General features: G+C 37.8%; 1 protein-coding gene across 3 annotated transcripts in view; it reads right to left on the bottom strand.

Moving 5' to 3' along the window:
• ccdc18 (coiled-coil domain containing 18) overlaps nt 1-20,404 on the bottom strand; it is a 33,009-nt gene extending 12,605 nt beyond the window's left edge. For all 3 annotated transcript variants that reach the window (XM_088329619.1, XM_088329618.1, XM_088329620.1), the window contains exons 1-18: nt 20,038-20,404; nt 17,589-17,747; nt 17,037-17,137; nt 16,736-16,864; nt 16,554-16,650; nt 16,036-16,157; nt 15,660-15,948; nt 15,441-15,528; nt 13,035-13,252; nt 12,783-12,893; nt 12,450-12,581; nt 9,785-9,919; nt 9,630-9,707; nt 8,238-8,354; nt 7,740-7,907; nt 4,430-4,560; nt 3,750-3,913; nt 745-958 (exon numbers count right to left, since the gene is read on the bottom strand). In XM_088329619.1, coding sequence (XP_088185745.1) covers nt 745-958; nt 3,750-3,913; nt 4,430-4,560; nt 7,740-7,907; nt 8,238-8,354; nt 9,630-9,707; nt 9,785-9,919; nt 12,450-12,581; nt 12,783-12,893; nt 13,035-13,252; nt 15,441-15,528; nt 15,660-15,948; nt 16,036-16,157; nt 16,554-16,650; nt 16,736-16,864; nt 17,037-17,137; nt 17,589-17,720 — 2,426 coding nt within the window. In that variant the 5' untranslated portion in view covers nt 17,721-17,747; nt 20,038-20,404. The remainder of the gene's footprint in view (nt 1-744; nt 959-3,749; nt 3,914-4,429; nt 4,561-7,739; nt 7,908-8,237; nt 8,355-9,629; nt 9,708-9,784; nt 9,920-12,449; nt 12,582-12,782; nt 12,894-13,034; nt 13,253-15,440; nt 15,529-15,659; nt 15,949-16,035; nt 16,158-16,553; nt 16,651-16,735; nt 16,865-17,036; nt 17,138-17,588; nt 17,748-20,037) is intronic.

The raw sequence follows: 20,404 nt of genomic DNA on the forward strand, positions 1-20,404 counted from the left end.
ACGTCAGTATTATAACAATTATTTCAATTTTCATGCATTTTCATGCAACACAGTACTTGTGTACATACTAGTTTCCTGTATACACTTATTTAATTGTATCCGGTTTTAAACCTTGTATAAATATTGTGCACTGGGGTTGCAAAGTAAGTCTTATTAGCATTTTATGTTAAAAGGATAATCTTGAACCTTGGCTAGAAGTTGTAATACTAGCGCAGGTTTTTTTGTGTCATATGCGAGCTACACTATAAAACCTTTTAACATTTTTGGGGTAAGGAACATGTTTTCATTTATTTATTGTGGCGGGAGAGGTGTCTAGGGAAGGGGTGTCTGCTTGTCTTTGATAACGTGTGTGGAAACCAATTAACTGAAACTTGTTTTAGGCAGGCAAAATCTTTATAATGCAAGCATGTGTTCCCTTAAGTGCTTCGTGTACAGTACAGTAGCTGGAGGCAGTAGGTTACATAACAGCTTTGTGGTATAGTACTGTATGTTCCACCTTGTAATATAAAATAATTACATCAGCAAAACAAATTTATAATTCCTTAAAATTTACATATTTATCACACAGAATCACAACACATAATTCATCTTAAATGACAAAGATTACTAACACAGAAAACTGTCATCATCATATGAACACAGTACCAAAGTATAAAATGATCAGGGTGTAAGAAAATAATGTGATTCTTAAGATCTCAGCATGGCCTTGTCACAGCTGGAGACGAGTTCATGAGCAAACCTCACCTAAGACGAATGCTCAGTTTTTCAACCTCCACTTGTCGCTCGTCAGCGATAGTTTGTGTCCTCAGCAGGATGTCCTTAAGGAACTGGAGCTGTGTCAGCGTCTCTGCCAGCTCTTGCTGCACTGTCTGCAGTTGATTCTCGAGGAGCTGGACCTTCTCGGAGCAGTTGTACTTGTCTGCCTCGCAGCGGTGAAGCTTCTCCTCTAGATCCACCACTAAAGAAAAAAATATCTGCTTTATCTGGCAAATGTTTTGAGACCATTTCAGTTTTTGTCTGGTTCTTTAACAGATGGGCTTGATTTTGTTTTTCAATTGAAAACTAAATTGGCAGTAAACACTGCAAAACTAGGTCAAGCTAGGTCAATTTTTTTGTAAGTTTAAAAAAATATATATTTTTAATTTGTCTAATTTAAACTAGAGAAATACTTAAAATTAGCAATATTTGATTACAATTTTTAATTTGTAAAAAATTTGCTCACTTCAAGTATCATATTTATCGTGGGTAACTCACATTTTATACAAGAGGTTTTATATGATATTAAAAAAATGTATGTATGTATATATATATATATATATATATACACCGTATTTTCCGCACTATAGGGCGCACCGTGTTATAGGGCGCACCCCCAAAAAATAGTTTATGGTCCTATATCTTCCATAGATAAGGCGCACCGGATTATAAGGCGCTACAATGGGAACGTGGACAAAACAGTCAGATAGTTGAGTCCAACTTATTACCCCCTTAACATTCCCAAAGCTTGCAAAGAAGCAAATACGTGTCGTAGACACGTGCGGATGTCACTCAAATGCATTGTTTCAAATATCATTCGGAAAGTTAAAGTCTTGGGATTCAAGAAATGCCAAACATTTCTTAGTTTCTATTTTCTCTTTCGCTCGCAACTTTACTGTGCATATAAAGATAAACACTTGGAATTGAGTTTAATTCACTCAACTCATCACAGCAACATAAAGATCGTTCTAAAACAAGATACCGGGAAAATATAAAGCCGCATAGCTCACCTAAGTTCTCACGTTCAATAATGATACGCAATCATGGTCTTCTTACAACCGTGAGTGTAGTAAATCCAGGAGAGGAAAATATTTTCAAATACAGACTAATGAAACAAGTTTCTTTATGGCGTACTTTAGCAAGCTTGCTAAGCTTGCTACGCCATTGCTAAACTTGGCCAATTGCAGGGTTTGTTTTGGCCATCTAGCCAATCCGAGGCTCCGAATAACTTCAGCCAATAGCGATCGATTTAATGGATGATTGACACATCTTTTTCGGCCAATTGCAGGGTTTGTTTTGGCCCTCTAGCCAATCCGAGGCTCCGAATAACTTTATCCAATAGTGATCGATTCAAATGATGATTGACACATTGGTTAGCCAATGAAACGCCGGTATATAAATCCCAGCATACACCGCGGACTACTCCACGTTCGGGGGAAAATCGAGTCGGCGGCTGTTGCGTAAGTTGCGAGACCTTGCGATTTAATGTTGAGCCATATATAAGACGCACTGTATTATAAGGCGCATGGTCAGCTTTTGAAAAAAATTAAGACTTTTAAGTGCGCCTTATAGTGAGGAAAATACGGTACATAGATATATACATAGATATACATATATATTACTCTATTTGTGCAATGATTGATCAATCACAAAATATGGATGACCATAATCGCAAAACATTGAATGTAACATGATCAAACTTGTGACGTGAGCGCGGCGAATCCTCACCACGAGCAAGGGGGTCAGCAAACCGCGGCCCAGGAGCCACATGCTGCTCTTTAGTGGCTCTCTGGCGCTTTTCCAAAAATTTAAAGATTGGGAAGGGAATATAGTATGGAAAAACATGACACACTTTTAAGGATTTTTATTAAAGCATTCTTGGGTTTTGTTGCTCAGGCCCATGTGCGCCGCATCCAACTTTAGCATTTTGATAGTGGTCTAATATAGCTTATCATCTGATGCTTTTATTATTGTGAAATAATATAAAAATGAGAAAACACACCTTGTGACTTATTTTGGAATTTTTCCTTTTTGTTGTTGCTAAATGAAACTGAAAATAAATGCCTTGTGTGTCTGCTAAATGTAATTGCACTTTTTTCAAGGCACTTTTCCTTTTTCATTGCATTATTGATAACTGAGGCCAGTTTCCGAAGCCCTATGTTAGAATTGTATTTCTTACTTATTTTTATCATCAAAGTCTCATTTACCCTGGAGTGCCATGCATAACCCCGTTGCATACAATGTTTCACAGCGTTGTAATCAATGACAATAAAGACAATTGAATTCAATTGAAATGATTATAGAAGACTTTTATTTTTTTGTGGCTCCAGACACATATTTTCTTTTTTTACTTGGGTCCAATATATCTCTTAACATTTTGGCTTGCCTACCCCAGACCTAAACCAAACACTAAAAGTGCAGAAAGTACATTTCAACATGTTAGGTTGCCAAACCCCTGCACAAGCCCAACAATGATTCAGATGACAAGAGAAGAGGCATACGTTTTATCTCGTTATCACACTATTTGTATTCACAGTACCAGAGATAAATGCTAGAGAATAGAGGAAAGAGAATGTCTATTAAATAAACGCAAAAAGCCCAATGCGGGAAAAAAATATTTGGGGAATCTGATGAAGAAAAGGATTTTGAAGGATATTAAATACATTCTACACTTAATGTTGGTATTGTGTTCATAGTTTATGTGGTCAATACATAATTTTAATCATGGCCGCATGTACTCAACATTTGTCAATTAACATGCTAAGTTAATTGAGATAAGAAAAAGTCGAAAACAAAATTTTATAATAGAAAATTAAGGGTGTGCGTCATACACAAATAACAGCATTTTGCTTTTTAAGTTCAAAAAGGTTTACAAACATTTTTTTAAAATTAAGTTAATTAGTATGATTATCTGCCAATGGGGTGAGCATTTGTTTTTCTATGTATATCGTTTTCTGTTTGGCATATTTTCACATCTACAACATGTTCCTTACCCAAGTCATTCTGGTTTTCAAGCAGGCTCCTCGTTTCTTGCAATTTCTTGTCCATCAAGCTGAGCTGAGATGTTTTGACGGTGACATCGTTGCGCAGATTGTGCAGCTCCGACTCTTTAGACATGAGCTCGACTTGAGAGTGTTTCGCATCTGTTGACGCTTGGCTTTGAAAATCAGAAAAACAACCATAATATTAGATTTTTTTTTACATGAGACATTAAGCGACAGAAAAAATGAAAATAAAAAGGCATTGGATTAAACACATTCAGTGGCCTGACCTTATCATAAGCACGGCACCCATTTTTCAGCTCAAAAATAAGCCTCTGCACTGGAACAAAAGTACTTGATGCAAGGAGTAAAAAAATAAAAAATAAAATAAAATATAAAGTCTGAGTGAAAAGCAAAATGGCTTTAACGCAAAATGGCTTTAGAGCAAAGTGGATCCCGACCTATATACCCACACATATTAATGAATGCAAGATGCAACGCGAGAGGGGCTGTGTCACGCCTACAGATCATCTTGGTGCAATCACAAGACACAAAGACTGACACAGTGTAATAATTGATTATCGAAAAAACATATGACTTAAGGAAAAGCTTATTTAGTATTTGAGCTTACGGCGGAGAAAAACTAAGATAGGTATTCTCTAATCCTTATGAAGAATCACAGCTTTTCTTACTTGAGCAGCTCAGACAGTTCAGTGTTCTTTTCCTTAATGTCATGTAGGCCCTTGTCTTTCTCCAAGTTGTCTTCACATCTGTTCTTCACCTCGTCATGGAGAGCCGCCCGAGCTCGCTCCAAAGTGGACACCTACATACAAGGCACCAACACATGTTGTCATATGCTACTGCAGTCGTACAAGTTACAACACCACTAAAGATAGGGGTAAATTCTGACCAGTGGGGTCATTTCGATGCACCTCAAAGTTTTGAACCTTCAGTATTGTGTAACCAGCTTTGAATTGTGAATTTTTATAAAAAATTTCAAAAATATGGGAATATTATATTGTGAAATAAATAAAGTCTAATCATCTCATCGTTCGAGGTTCACGGACCTTTTAACAGCCTGGGTCGTCAGAGCACCACTTCCTGCGGTGAGTTTTCGGCAATTACAGCCTGGCGGCACTCCACCCTTCTCTTTCGTTGTTGTTGGTGTTAAGCTTTCTTCAAAGATGAGCCAGACCTCGGCATTGACTGGCAACTGCACTGAGTCCATTTTAATTTCGAGTAAATTAGTGTGCTTGTTGATAACGAGTGGGCAACAGAATTTCTGAAATTTGAGGTCCATCGGAGTAGGTGTTTGGGAGATCTGAGCACTTTTTTGTTAAAATGTTTCGAACATGGTCAAATGAAGCAAACAGAATCACAGACAAAGTGCCAATTTTGCTATTTATTTTGATTAGAACTATATCCTCAAATAAATGAAGCTCACCACACTGAATGGGCAACATTGTCTGGAGCGGTGAGACACAAAGTGTGACTTCTTCGTTGTTTGTGATCACAAGATTCATCTTTTTAGCCCCTGCAAGCAATGCTTACAGACTGATCAGTTTAATAGCATGTTTATGAGAAATTGTTATGAAATGGAAATTCTTTAGCTTTACATAAGTGGAGTTTCAAAGTAATTTAAAATCAAGTTCTGGGACACAAATGGTTTTAAGAAGTTAGAAGTACTGATCGAGTAGGACATGCCAAAAACTCCACCAGACCAAAAAAAAAGGGGATGGGAACATCAACCAAACTATCCAATTAAGGGGCTCACTCACACCAGGACCATCGTACTGTGTGCACGCACTGGGACGGATTTTATAGGTAGCGTGAGCGCAATTCATCTGCGCCAGAGCACGGAATGGATCCCCAGATGGGCACGCTTGTGGAAGGTGGGCCTGAGTACCGTATAATTTTACACATTTGCTCACAGGCAAAGGGGTAGTTGCCACACTCAATGCAACCATGAAGTCCAGTACGTACATGGAGTGCAAGCCACCACAACTAGAAAAAAAATCCAACGTGTTGTGGATTTGCTCTCCATGGAGCAATTGAGATGACTAGACATCTACTCGCTGATAATGTAATCTTTATATTCTTGTATGAATCAATGTGAAGCCGTATATTTTAGGGGCAATGTAACGAGAGTGCGGGCCGAAGGTTCAGGAGGAAGGGGAGAGGGGTTGTTTGTGGCTTCAGCATGGTACGGAAGAAATGGCCCTCGTCTAAGTCCCCCCTTATATGCATTCCTTCCTGAATACGCTACCACAGGAGCTGTAGAAATCTTACAGAGAGCTAACTGCTCAGATTTTCAAAAGGCATAGGCAGTGAAACCAGAAAACAGTTAAAACAGGGGTTGGGAACGTATTGCTCACATGAGTACATCTGGCCTGGACATGAAATTGGGCCACAGTGAGTAACAGCAGTAGATGGACAAATTTAGGGTGGTGTATTTGTTGATATGGGACAAAGGCTCTGGTATTATTATTCCATAGATTTTATCAAATCATCAAACGGCACAGTGAAATAAAATGTACTGAAAATTAAGGTATTGATAAATTCTGTCTTAAAATATATGGTGTGGCTCTCAAAAAAAAAATACACACACACACACACATATATATATGTGTGTATTTTTCTTTCATGGCCCTTTGAGTAAAAAAGGTTTCTGACCCCTCAATTAAAAGGCGAAGCACATTTTTATATGAATTTCAGGCTGAAGTTTTTCAATGTGTGGGGTAAGAAGAGAGTATTGTTGCGTTTTGCCCAGAGCTTTATAAACCTAGCAGGTCACCATATAAACTTAATCGGCTTCTTTTTTTTGTTACATACATGAATCAAGCCACTTATCCACCTCACACAACAGAACTGCAGTCGCTGTAGATAGCGGCTCGAGGGTGAAGAACCAAGGCCTGCTGGGGGCACAGATATTCAACAGTCGACACCGCAGCAGGCGATGCCAGGGTACCTCTGAACTTGGGCACTATTCATTAGGTGATCAACCTCCCAATTTCAACCTCTAATGCCAAAAGCCAAGCAGGAAAGATATGGGTCCCATTGGTGTAAGTCTTAGTATGAACCGGGTAGGGATCAAACTCGTGTCCTCCCAGTTCTGTGTTGGGTCCCATACCAAAAGGCCACAGAGCTGGAGAAGACTTAAGTTGGCAGTTATACGCAACATTAGCGCTCACTACTAACTTTATGCCAAGGACATAAATGGACCAATACACACATCAGGCTGACTCTAATGTGTTGATTTGATGACAAAATATTGGACAGCTGCAGCTTTAAAGAATAATATGAGACCCAATATAAACAATTTAATAAAATATTTTTATTTCAGATGGAAAAAAAGTTATTGTTGTTGAATAGCTAATTAAATAAATCAAAAGTGTTACATTTTTTCTCAATTGATTTTCACAGAACATTGTCTATAAAAGGTTGTGAGGAGTGAAATTTCACAATCCATTTTCTGTAAAAACAAAAGTTGGATTTTCTTTTAGGGCAAATCTGACCAGCCCTTAGTATGTCATTATATTTATATGTAACAATAGAGGAATTTATCTTTTGCAAATTGCTGAACAGAAAGATGAATCCTCTGCAGAATTAAAATGGTAAGCATACTGTATGCTATTAAAGCATTCAAGTAGGGAGTAAAAAACTAAGAGGAAAGGTAACTGTATACATAGCCCTTACCAAAAAAACAAGACTATGAGCCGCACTTAAAATGATCAGATTTATTCAAAAAGGTGCGGTGCACCCTATAGTTTGGTGCTCCCTTTGTGTGTTTTGTAGTGGACACCATGAGAACATTAAAAGGTAAAGTGTGGGCACATGGATGGCATAAAAAGCCCGCACCCTATTATCCGGATGTACCTTAGTGTGTGTGTTAAATACAGCAATGGCACATGTAACTGAGACCTCCCATGCCTTTTATTACGATGCACATTAAGCTCATGAAAATATGGTAAACGGTTACAAAATCAGCAAGTTTGTACTTACCTGTTGCTGCAACTGACTTTGGCTCTCCTCCAATTCAGCAATGCGGGCCGTGCTCTCATTCAGCATCGTCTGCCTCTGCTGCAAAGAAAGCTGAAGCTGCAGGTTTTGTTCACTGGAACTCTGAGCTACGCGGGTGAGACTCTGAAGCTGTTCCTGCTGTGACCACACCTGAATGACAACAAAACTGGATGTGATTAGTGATTTTATAAAACCAAATTATCAGAGATTGCCTTACTTGGTCAATTTTGATCACGCCAAGATAATGCCTATTTAGACAAACTTTCTCTTGTAGTATATGCAAGACAGTATTCATAAGTAATTCAACAAGATTAACTTTTTTCAATACTAAGACTCACCTTAAAGACAAAATGTATTTGTATTTGTAATAAACAAATCCACTGTTGTTTCTATTGATCATTGGACAATCCTTCAAAAAGGACAATGAAAAAATAATCACAGCATTAAATGACAAATAAAATTCTAATGGTGAATTTTTACCTGGTCTTTGGATTTCTGCAGCTCAGAATCAAATTTATTTTTCATCTCCTCCTTCTGCTGAAGATGCCAGGCCAGTTCCTCTCGGCAGGCTGACAGAGATGAGTGCAGCTCACATACCTGGCACATGAATACATTATGATGCAGAGTTCGCAACTTTTTAAAATGAGACAGGTTAGAACAGGTCTCCAACCTTTTTCAAACCTAGGGCTACTTTTTGTTACTAATTAGCACAGTTTGATATGCATTTCTAATATAACAACAAATTGTTATTAGTGTGTTATTACCAGGTTAATTATTGGAAGTAGAGTTAAATAGACTCAGTGAACCATTAGAAGTACTAGAGTGAGCTATTTTCGTTGGATTTCCCGTTACAATCATCTAAAACATCTTTATTTATCATGTGCCTAAAAAGCACTAAAGGCTGACCTCAAACAACCATCTTACTCTGTGATTATCCATTCAAACCATGTCAGCAAGCAAGACCAAGCTGTTGTACTTTGGAATAAAAAGAGTAGCTACAAATACAAAATTTGTGCTAAGGCAAATAATCCATTTGCATTTGGTAAGTCTGCCCTTGATGCAATCGCAATAATTGTCCTTACCATTTCAACCATGAAAAAATGCCTCATAAAACTGAGAATAAGATGATCAATCTGAGAATAAGATGATCAAACATGTGATAGATGAGAGAGCGAGAGCAAGATATATATATATATATATATATATATATATATATATCCTACAGTATACTGCATGTTACTTGTAAATCAAGATAATGTTAAAAAAGGTGTCATCATTATTTTAAAGTACACACACGTTAGTTGGGCTGTCTGGATCTTGTATTCACAATTTGAAATTTATTATTTCAATAAATAGAAATTTAAACATTACGTTACTACTTTAGAGGTATGAAATTTAACATCTTGATAGATCTAATTGATTTATAAAGTCAAGACCAGAAAAATGTAGCCAGCTATATGAATGTTGGCCAAGATCAAATTCAAAACTATTGTTTTAATGGGGGTAGCCAAGGGACACAGGCTAGGAAATCCAGGTGAGAGCAATCATATTGCCGGTGACTTGAATTTTCTGCTCAATAACATTGGGATGGTTAGTTTCCTATAACGTTCTTTTGTTGATAAATGGTGGTCAGCAAATACAGTTAGTGCATGGTTTATTTGGAAAGTGCCGCTTAGCTTTAGCAGCCCCCGGTGGACATATTTAAAACTGAAGGTCAATGTTTGACGGATTGCAGCTTACTTTTCTGTTCTGCTTCTCTTAGCTTTGTTTCAGGGGTCAGAGCAAACCTGTTGGCGGACATGATCCGACCCGTGGGTCGTAGTTTGTCCACCTCTGTATTAAAGTCACAATGCTGAGTGTTGTTCCACTGACCTTGGTGGCAGACTCAGCTGCCTGTTCTTTTAAACTGTGGAGCAACTCCTCACTGTGCCTTGATTCAACCCGTTTCTCCTAAAACAACATGTAAACGCTCTTATGCTACATACTCAAATTGGATTACATGCAGTTAGAGGCATAAGAATTCTTACATGTGTGAGCTTTTCTACACAGGTCTGCAGTTGTAACGACGTAGCCAGCGCCTCATCCCTTTCTCTCTTGAGAGAACTCAGCTCCTGCTCCATCACTAACAGCTGAGAATGAGTCTTCTCCATAGACAGTTGCAACTGAAAAGTGAAGACACAGCTGCTTTGTTTTTATTTGTAAACAGTCTAATAATTATTGATGAAAGTCTATTTATTATCAAGTTTTCTGACTAAAATCAGTATAATACTCCTTTTCTGTCTACTAGAGCAGTGTTTTTCAAATTTATTCCAATTGGTGACAAAAAATTAATAATGATTGACAAAAAAGGTGTACTGTTTGATTATTTTTGCTGTTATTCAGCTATTTTAAGATTAGAAATAACATTGTTTCGGGAGCTGCTTTCAATTTGTATCATACTTTTGGAGATAGGGCCAATTTTTAACTACAACTGGGGAAGAATTTCTTACCCAGACTAATGCCAAAGTATTTGTAGAGGTCAAAATCTAACAGGATTGCATCGCAAAACAATAACAATCATGTCGCTCTGGCAGATATTTTGTATCCGTTCTAAGAATTATTTTTCAAATTTGACTAAAACAATTACTGGGCAGCGTGAAATTATTTTATTTTACTATGTTTTCTATGTTTTACCTTTATATTTTGCTTTGTAAGCTCCAAAGTCCACTTCAAGTAGAATTAAGTACCAAAATTATCAGGACTCTCTCCCAATAAATGCAACTGCAGCCGGAATTTTAAATATTCAACATATTCTACAGGCAGTGTGCCTGAAGATTTTTCATTTTGTCAAAAAAAAAGGTTGGAAACAAAAATTGTGCTCATCTTTGGTACATTAGATATAGAAAACTCACATTCACATCATTAAATGTCAACAAAGACCTTTTAATGCAGATGCTGGTTGTCCACGATTTCAAACTGCCACAGTTGAGCCAACCACTGCAGGCGAGTGCCCATTAGTCTTTTTTTTTTTCATGGTCAATAATATGTGAAAAACACAACAAACAAAAAACTGGAACTATTGCTCTACGACAGGGGCCAGCTACCAAAATGTTGAGCCAAAGAAAATCGAAGCAAATATGTCTGGAGTCGCAAAAAGTTAAAGCCTTTTATAACCCTATTCTTGTATGTCCTCTTATAGAAAGGCACAAAATGGCAAAAAATACATATAAAATCCCATCTTTTTTTCATTTTCAACCAATTCTGAAAAAGATCCAGGGAGGCACGAGGGCAGCATTAAAGAGCCTGACCCTCTGTCTATGGTGATACAATTAAGGAATTTGAGGGTAAAGAATGAGGCAACAGTACTGAGGTCCAGGGTTCGTTTCCAGCTACCGCAGCCTCCCCGTGTGGAGTTTGCATGTTGTTCTCGTGCCTGTGTAGGTTTCCTCCCGCATTCCAAATACAGTGGAACCTCGGTTCTCGACCATAATCCGTTCCAGAAGCCTGGTCGAAAACCGATTTGGTCGATCACCGAAGATCAATTTTCCCATTGAAAATAATGTAAAATCGTTTTAATCCGTTCCAACACCCTGAATGTTTAGCATGAATGATCAACGTAATCATAAAGCTAACACATGCTAATCGTACGTTCGCGTTATCGCAATCTTCCGTACGAAAGATTACGCTAACATGAACGTGTAAAAATAAAAAATCAGGTCGTTTACAAGTCATTTAGCACCACAAGTGGCTAGCGCTTCTTTGGAAAGGGGGCTCTGTTCAAACACCCTGAATTTTGGGCTCAGTTCCAACACCCTGAATGTTTACCTCGAATCATAAAGATAACCCAGGCTAATCATACGTTCGCATTATCGTAATCTTCCGTACGAAAGATTACGCTAACATGAACGTGTAAAAATAAAAAAAGGATAAAGAAAAGAATTATGAATAGGATTTCTTACCCTGTTCCTCGATAACAAAAGCAAAAAAAAGAGGCACGTGTGCAGGTTGTTACAATGTATGTGTTTCACCCGATGCGGTTAGAAGGGGGCACCAACTGTCAATGTAAACACTGAAGTATGTCACTCAGCTTTACCAGAAACTTCAGTGTTTACATTGACAGTCGGTGCCCCCTTCTAACCGCATCGGGTGAAACACATACATTGTAACACACGTGATAAAAGTTGGTCATGAGGGGTGGGGGCCATCTACAACCGTGCGCCGCTCAGCATCGCACCGTAGCGTATGCACTCACACATTACCGGCGTTCGAAGAGCAATTTTTTGACCGAACAGCGAAGCAAGAATTTCTCGAAATTTTTGGTCGAGCACTGATTTGTGCGAACAGAGACGTTCGAAAACCGAGGTTCCACTGTACATGCAAGTGAGGTTAGATTGCCGGTTTGATTTGTCCCTAGGTGTGAAGAGCGAGTGAGTTGTCTGTCTCTGTGTGCCCTGCGACTGGCTGGCAACTAGTTCAGGGTGTCCCCTGGGCACTGCCCGAGGACAGCTGGGACGGGCTCCAGCACCCCCGTGACCCTACTGAGGATAAGCAACACAGAAAATGGATAATGGAAAAAAGCTACATGTTGCTGACCCTCTGTTTATGGTGATGTAAATAAGGACTTTGAGGGTAAAGAATGAATCAGGAAAACAAAATTGGAACTTGTGAAATACTTGGGCTGAAAAACCCCCCACAAATGTCAATTGAACTCACCATATCCATTCTATGCTGCTGCTCAATGCTTTGCTGACTTTGTGATTGTTTAGTCTTTTCCAAAGAATGCTGGTACTCTCTTTGCTTTTTGTCCAGCAGTGTTTGGTGTTGTTGAAGAGCACTGGTCTTCTCCTGCATTTAAAAACCCAGTAAAAGGAAATGAAGATGAATGCGTACACATTCTTAAGACTTTCGAAAATGGAATTTGAGTCTTTTAAATGCCATTTAAAATACTGAATTTAATGCCTTTCAAAACTTTTCAAAAATATGTGGGAAGCATCAGAGTATCACTGCATTGTGAACTAAGTACAAAATCTTAATTTTTTCTTATACCTGCAGCTTGTTATTCAGGTCTGTATTTTTCAACGCAGCCTGGCTGTAGGCAGAACATTTTTCTTGCAATTGTTTTTCGAGAGCAGAAACTCGAGCGCTTTTCCTCTTCAGCTAACACACATCGACAAAGAAAACTTTAATCATCTTTTGAACATAACTGAAACCAAAGTAATGTTTCAAAGTTAAGTGTTCGAATGGCACACTGCCTGTACGACCAATATAATCAGTAATGGAATATTAGAAACATGTTACTTCTTTTTCTGCGGTTGTGATTTTGTTGGTTTTGTCCTGCAGCTCCCCCTGGAGGATCTGGTGCTGGGAAGCTTTTTTGGCCAATGAAGTCTGCAGGGATGCAATTTCTTCCTGGGCTCTACTCATGCGGTCTTGAAGCCTCTCAAGCAGACTGCTTAGTTTCGCCTGCTCAGACTCCTTCACTTGAAGAACTTGTAGTAGACGCTGATAACCTTCACCTGAGAAGATAGAAAAGTAAAATGAATGCAGATTATGTTAATTTTACATTGCTGGGTTATTTACTGGAGGTTAATTTAAAATTGAAATTTACATTAGTCAGTTTAATAAAATGTGATGTTACATGTTTTTTATTGATCAGCTCATGTTTTGTAAATCCAATGAATTCAAAAATGTACCCGGTACATTATATTAGTAAATTCATTGATAGTGATAATACATAAAATACATCTTACTGAATTAAACTATTATTGCGTGGGGGAAAAAATTGTGACTATTTAGCACAAATAATAGTAGATATTCTTCAAATGTGTGGTGTGCCCCATAGTGCTGTGCGCCCTGTGTGTGTGTTGTTGTAAGGTGTAAGAGATAGAGCACACCATGAGAAAATTAAAGGGGGAAGTGTGGGCAATGCCTGTAATTATGTGAAATAACGGGTATGTTCATCATGCAGAGCGTTGTGGAATAAGTTGATTCCAAGCATTACCATCTGCAACTTTTCACCACTGATGATCGTCAGTTTGCCTTTAAAGACTATGCACTGATGTTGCAATTGCAACAGTAATTTTCCACTGTATCTTTTTAATCAGCATGCTTGCTTCTCTTGGAATGCATTACTTTTCCGAATATTGGTCTTTTTAACAATGCTGTGAGAAAACACAAAAACGCCAGCACCATCTGCAAATAGCACTGATTTCTCAATGGCATCTCGCTTATGGTGCCTGTTAAACAAGGGGGCTTCACAGCCAATGTGAAAGAAAAGTGAGGCAAAATTATTCTGAGCTTGATCAGATTCCAGGCAGATGAAAGATAATTGGGGTAACGTGCCTGCTTGCACAGTTGAGCTTTTGCAAAATGAGGAGCTGCACAGCACGTAATTTGACTCTGAAAGTGAAGCTAGCACATTTGATGGAAATTTGGCGCAGCTGTTCAATTTGGAAACAGAGATATCCAGTAAAAAAAATATTTTGCAGCTGCTCAATTTTTGCGCTTGTTTTGACTATGTGTTTGACCATGCACAAACCTATCGATAATTAGAAAAACATGTTAGGAGTTTTTCTTAAATAGTTAAAGCCCTGCCAAACTCAGTTTTGCTCCCACTGCATTTTTAAGTTTGCACCTTTGTATGCTTGTGTGCAGACATGGGGACTTGAGACTTAGTGACTTGGACTCGAGTCGACTCGAGTCGCTGTTTTTATGACTTGTGACTTGACTTGGACTTGGCAATCTAAGACTCGGGACTTGACTTGTGACTTGACTTGCCCAAGAAAAAAATACTTGGGACTTACTTGGGACTTGAAGGTGAAGACTTGAGACTTACTTGAGACTTGCACATGTGTGACTTGGTCCCATGTCTGCTTGTGTGTGTTGTTGTGGTGGGGGTTGTGAGGGGTACCTAGTAGCGGACACAAAGATGAAGATTGTGCGCGCTGATACAAAAAGTACTGTAGAAAGCCCGCGTCATAATATCAAGTGTGTGTGTGTGATAAGCATATTCTGTTTTTAATTTTGGACACCTGCAACAAAATTGCCTAGGTAGCCAGTTCTTCATTTTGACTTTTATTGCACGTTTTTGGTCAATGTTTTGATCATTATTAACTGCTCACATTATCTGTCACTATCGGCCAATTAAGTTTCTGTTCTTTGATTACCACACCTTTTAAAAGGTGAGGTGCGGCATTTAAAAACTTAAGGCTGCAATCATGGAGGCGGTGGCAGAGTAACGCATGATTTTCATGCATTTCTTAGACGCGCAAGAATAAACGCTTTTTTTTCAACTTTTTGGGGGTTAAGGTTTGTTTCAGCCCCAAACAGGCCTGAAAAAAGTACGATAAAAGCAGATAGGTGGATAGGATAATGAACCATAAGGGCTCTTTGAACTCAGTTGAGCATTGTTGTATTTAACTTTCAATTTATTACGGACGCCTCAAACTACGCATCCCACCTTTAGAGTGGATCTGCTTTTGTAACCTAGGAGTTTTAAAATAAAAGGAAAGGGTTTAGGGGAAAGCTTTTAAAACAAGTTGGAATTTCTTATTTGAAGTTTGGTTTCGCTCCACTGTTCTCTTTGAAAATTCTAAATTCATGATACCTACTCTCCTTATTTTGAATGTCTACTAAACTTAAAAAATATCAATGTAGTAAAAAAAAAAAACAGAAAGGAATAATATGTCCATAGGTCTTCTTTACCAGGTTTTAGCTTCAACATTTGTGCCGTTGTTGAATAGTTCACTGGGGGCAACATGCAGGGCTTAACACACAATGATCCAACAGCATCCTGATAAAAACAATAAACATGTTATTACATCTGCATCATTTGAAGCCAACAAAACCTCAGTCATATTACATAAACAGGTTATGAAACACTTAAAGAAAATCATGTGAGGCATAAAACAAAAATATAGCCACCTCTCGGAGATGCAGCAGGGATAGTATGGCCTCCAGGCTTGTAGCCTCCGCATGACTTTGTTGAGTTGCTTGATGGCTCTGTGTCAGGCACAGTTCCTGGTTTTTGGTCAGTGTACGCAGGCTTTCTAATTCCTTGCGAAGAGAAACCAGGTCTCTGCATTCGGCGGTGCGCTCTTTCAGATGCCTCTGAAGATCTGAGGCTTGCCGCCTGGCATCGTCCAGCTGGGGCCGGAGGTCTGAAAATTCAGCAACAGATATCTTTGCCTGCCTAACGTCCTCCTGTAGCAGGCTGTGTGTTCCAGTAAAAACAAATCATAGTAATGAATTACCAAAACAATAATGACAGGAAACAAACTAGCGCACTGTACATGCAAACCTGATTGTGTAACTATGATCTGCCTTTTCTCTCTCAAGTGCTGAGCACTTCAGTTCCAACTCTTCTTTCTCTCGATCAAACTGAATCAAGCTCTCTTTTAACTGTAATTCAGTTTCCATCATCTAGGATGAACACAAAAATACTGTTTAGTTTAATCATGGAATGCTAGTTTTTGGTTTTGTGCTATGTTTTATTTTACATGGCGATCACAGCAAGAGCTACTTTCACAAATCCCAAAACATAAAAATAAAAAACAAAATAGCAGACATAGCTCAAACAACACAACATACCATTAACTACAAAAAAGCCACAGTAATGCTTGAAAAAAATGCCTTGTTTAGCCTTTTTTAGACTTTTGTAAGTCTTATTTGGATTTTTGTTTTTGCAAATTTCGGGAGATAAAAGCTTTTTTTTTAAATTATACTTTACAGTTAATATAGGTTTTGTTTAGCAGCCTCTTTATTCTTGAACACATTCACAGGGACAATTTCAATGGTTTAGATCTAAAAAAAAAATACCTTTTGAAATTTTATGTCAACACTATTCTTGTACTCTTTAAAAGCTTCTTTGAGTTTCTCTGCATTTTCAAGTGCTTGGTTTCGTTGCTGCTCAGCCCTGTCAAAGATGGGATAAACATGGAATATGGTAAGAATATATTTTAAAAATGTTCAGAATAACCTTTGGTAAAAGGTATTGATACCTTTTGGCCAGAATGATCTTGTTAGCCAGCTCTTCTCTGACAGCGCACAGTTTCTTTGACAAAGTTGTTATCATAATGTCGTTGTGAGCAGCTTCCTCCTGGCAACGCTCTGCCCTTAGCTCTGCCGCTCTTAAAAAAAAGGACAGACTAGCTTTGAGAATATTCAAAAGTAGTAGTAGTGTACTATAGAAAGTAAATACAAACCAAGAAAATAACGCTAAAATCACAATCTCTGGCCACGTAAAGTATCATGAAATAAACTGTGTCATCGAGGACATTACTACTGTAGGCCAATACTTACTTCAATTGTTTGCCCTTGGTCTCCACCTCTGTTTCAAGTTGCATCATTTGATTATTCATGACAGTGTTAACAGACAATTTACTTGAGAGTCGCAGATGGTCCTGGAAAGAAAATGCCATTACTACAACAAGGGTTTTTGGGATAGACTAATAATGTATATCATCAAGTAGTCAGATAAAAGATCAATTGTTGAAAACAATTTTTGATTTTTTTTTTTGGAGGAAGCGGGGTTTAGGAAGGCTGTTTACGGACAAGTAATTAATACAGTAAAGTAATCAATGCAATAAAAACATTAACAGATTAACATAACGATAACTTAGATAGCTAAGTATGTCGTCCGATCAGAGGTAGATTTTTCTTTTCGTCACCAAGACAACTCTCGAGGATTTGCCTCGAAGTTAATTTAGTATTTATTTAGTAATATTGTCTCAATTCATGAGATTTAAGCATCGTATTTCTGTTTTTTTCTTTCATTAGAAACTGACAAATACAAAAATACTTGATAAAAAAAATTTGATATTGCCTTAAAATGGCTCGCAGCGGTTGTTTCACCTGAGAGCTAGAGGACAGTAGTTCATATGGTGTGGCACCCAGGTCACCGATGAGTTGCATATCTGGCACGGCAAGACAGGCATTTTCTTGGCGTATGTAACCCATTTTTTGCTTCACAGAAATTGGCTCCATCTCAGGAGCAGCACAAGTTTATCCACACTGGAGAATGATAGACACAAGTATGAATTGAAGGTGGGGTATGTAATTGAGGTGTCCTTGAAAAGTTGAAAGTTAATATTTTACCTCAACACAGATGGCATTTTCAGACTGGATTATTTGTTACACAAGGAGAATGAAAACTACTGAGAATCAAATTGACCGAAACACAGTTTTCCTTTTCACTTTTTTGACCAGCGCTTTGAGGTATCCAAAGCAGCTAGATAGCGCAGAATTATGTCAGCTCCCTTGAGGTGAGACTCTCGTGTTACGTAAAATACCTAATTTTTTTACCTACGGGTATTAAAAAAATAATAACACGATAATAATGTTTTTGTTAATTATTTAAATCAATATTGTTTTCTAATGACGTTTTTACCACTATGAAGCACTACATACACACAATCCCTTTAAATGTAGATCTCCCTCAGTTTTCGCAGTTAATGGGAACCAGAACCACAAGCAAAAAGTAAAAATCCACCAAGAAGTGTTGCACCCTTTGTTTTAAACAATGTATTTAATTTTGGGGGGTTGCACATTCAATAAAGCCGACAAAAAGAGAGATAGAGAAAGAAAATAGAAAAAGCTTAGATTTGAAAAGTAAGCAGTATTTTAAGTAAGCAGTATCTTTTTTGGGTGCACCTTTATTAAAGCCGACTTACAGAGAAAGAAAAATAAATAGAAAACGGTTAGATTTTAATGGTAGACAGTAAATATTCTAAATGATTAAAGCCTTACCCAATGATAAAGAGAGAGCAAATAGTTAGGCGGAAGCACCAAATGGCAGAGATCGTTGAGGTGGCATGATGAAGCGCGCCAGACAAACTCTTCTCACCAAGATGCAAAGATTATCTTTTTTTTTTTTAATTGAATATTTTTTTCCCCACGAAAGAGTGAACCAGCGATAATCAAAGCGCGAAGTAGCGAGGGGTCTCTGCAGTTTATGAATCATCTAGAAGAGTCGCAAGAGGGGAGCACGGGTGAAAGCAGAATCATTTCATGTCATTGATTTATTAGATATAATCCGTTTTGTTCACCGTCAACAATGAATTGCGATTAGGTGGAAACTATTTAATGATGTTGTAAACCCCATACAACTGGTAGGCTCCACCTTAAAATACATTTGAATAATGTATGGAAACTTTTATTAAAAGGTAGCGTGCTTTACGAAGGTAGTTAAGCTTCCTTTGCTGAGGCTGCTGCCTTCATTTCGTGACCCTGTATTAGTGAAAGAAAATGTAAAGCAGGGTTTGCAAAACATTTGCGTGGACAAATTAAAGTACCGTACTTTTTTAAGGACTTTGAAAGCCAAATTTCCAATAGCTGCAGTACCATTTAATGAAAAATCAGGTGTGAATCATGTGTTTTGTAGAACCACAAATATATATCTATTGTTACATGTGATTTTTAATCTTGCATGTATCCAAACACGTGATTTTAAGATTGTGAATATTTTCAGATACATTTCTCCCTATACAATTCTCTCCCCATATTGGTGTTGGGTACAAATGACTATGCTTTCATTTACGGTTGCAGGAAGTTATTTCCATCCAAATTTATCACTGGGGACCTTACATTCTTGTAACGTCCATAATAGATACATAATCCTGGCACTAATAAACATTTTATAGTGCCCTGTTTAGGTGTAGCATGCACCTGTCATCTTGGGCACGACAAGTAGGGGACGATGGCACTTCATAGGACAATGCAATACAAAATAATGCCAAAGGGTATTATCAACAAATGAAGAACAGGGGAAGAAGAAATGCAATGGTTAATCAAAGCCTCTGGAGAACCGTGTTGGCAATTATTTTTAAGCAGACATGGTAAGAATTTCAAACATGTACAGCACTTCACCCGAAATTCAAGCACTATTTAAAACAGAACATTCAAAATTCAAACATTTTAAAGAATTTCAAGAAGCCATAGAAAAACTGGGGTGCATGGACAGATGGATACGTAAATGGATATTCGGATCTAGTTTTTATTCACTAGATGGAAGACGGGTAATTTAATGCCAACAGAAAGGGTTTTATTTTCAAAGAATACTATGGATGCTGTGAAAATACGTTTATATCAAATTACTTTAGAATACATTATGTTCTTCTTTGCACAGTAAAGGTAGGAAAACACATTATACAGTAAACATGTGGATCAGAATAATTTAAAAGTGCCTTTGGCAGGTACGAAAAGCAGAGCTCCTAAAAATATATCAAAACAGCGCCATCAGCTCTAGCAAGTTTCAGACTAAATGAAGGTCTAATAAAATAGTATGTCATAGTAGTTGACTCACCCAAGTATTTTGTCTTGCGTTAGGCCGACACAAGAATGGATTAAACTTTTGTCGTTGCCTTAAAAAAGGAATAGACGAAACATCTCTTAGACAGATAGCTTCTTTAGAGTAGTACTCTTGTAACATTTAAAACCAGATGTATGTCTGTCAACTTAACATGTTAGCAAATTAGATGTAAACAACGGTGGCTGTTTGACAACAGGTGGCAAGCCGAGAGATAACAAAGCTAAAAACAGCTACTAAAACCAGCCGAGTTAAGCTGTGTATTCAGCTGCTAACTTAATAATATTAATTTAGCTGTCCAAAAAACACTTTCCTTAACGCGGCAATATACAGTACATGATTTGCTATCTTAGCATTAGCCACA

The sequence above is a fragment of the Urocampus carinirostris genome, chromosome 1 (assembly GCF_059441175.1).
Source record: "Urocampus carinirostris isolate Australia breed hairy pipefish chromosome 1, RoL_Ucar_1.0, whole genome shotgun sequence".
NCBI classification, from domain to species: Eukaryota; Metazoa; Chordata; class Actinopteri; order Syngnathiformes; family Syngnathidae; genus Urocampus; species Urocampus carinirostris.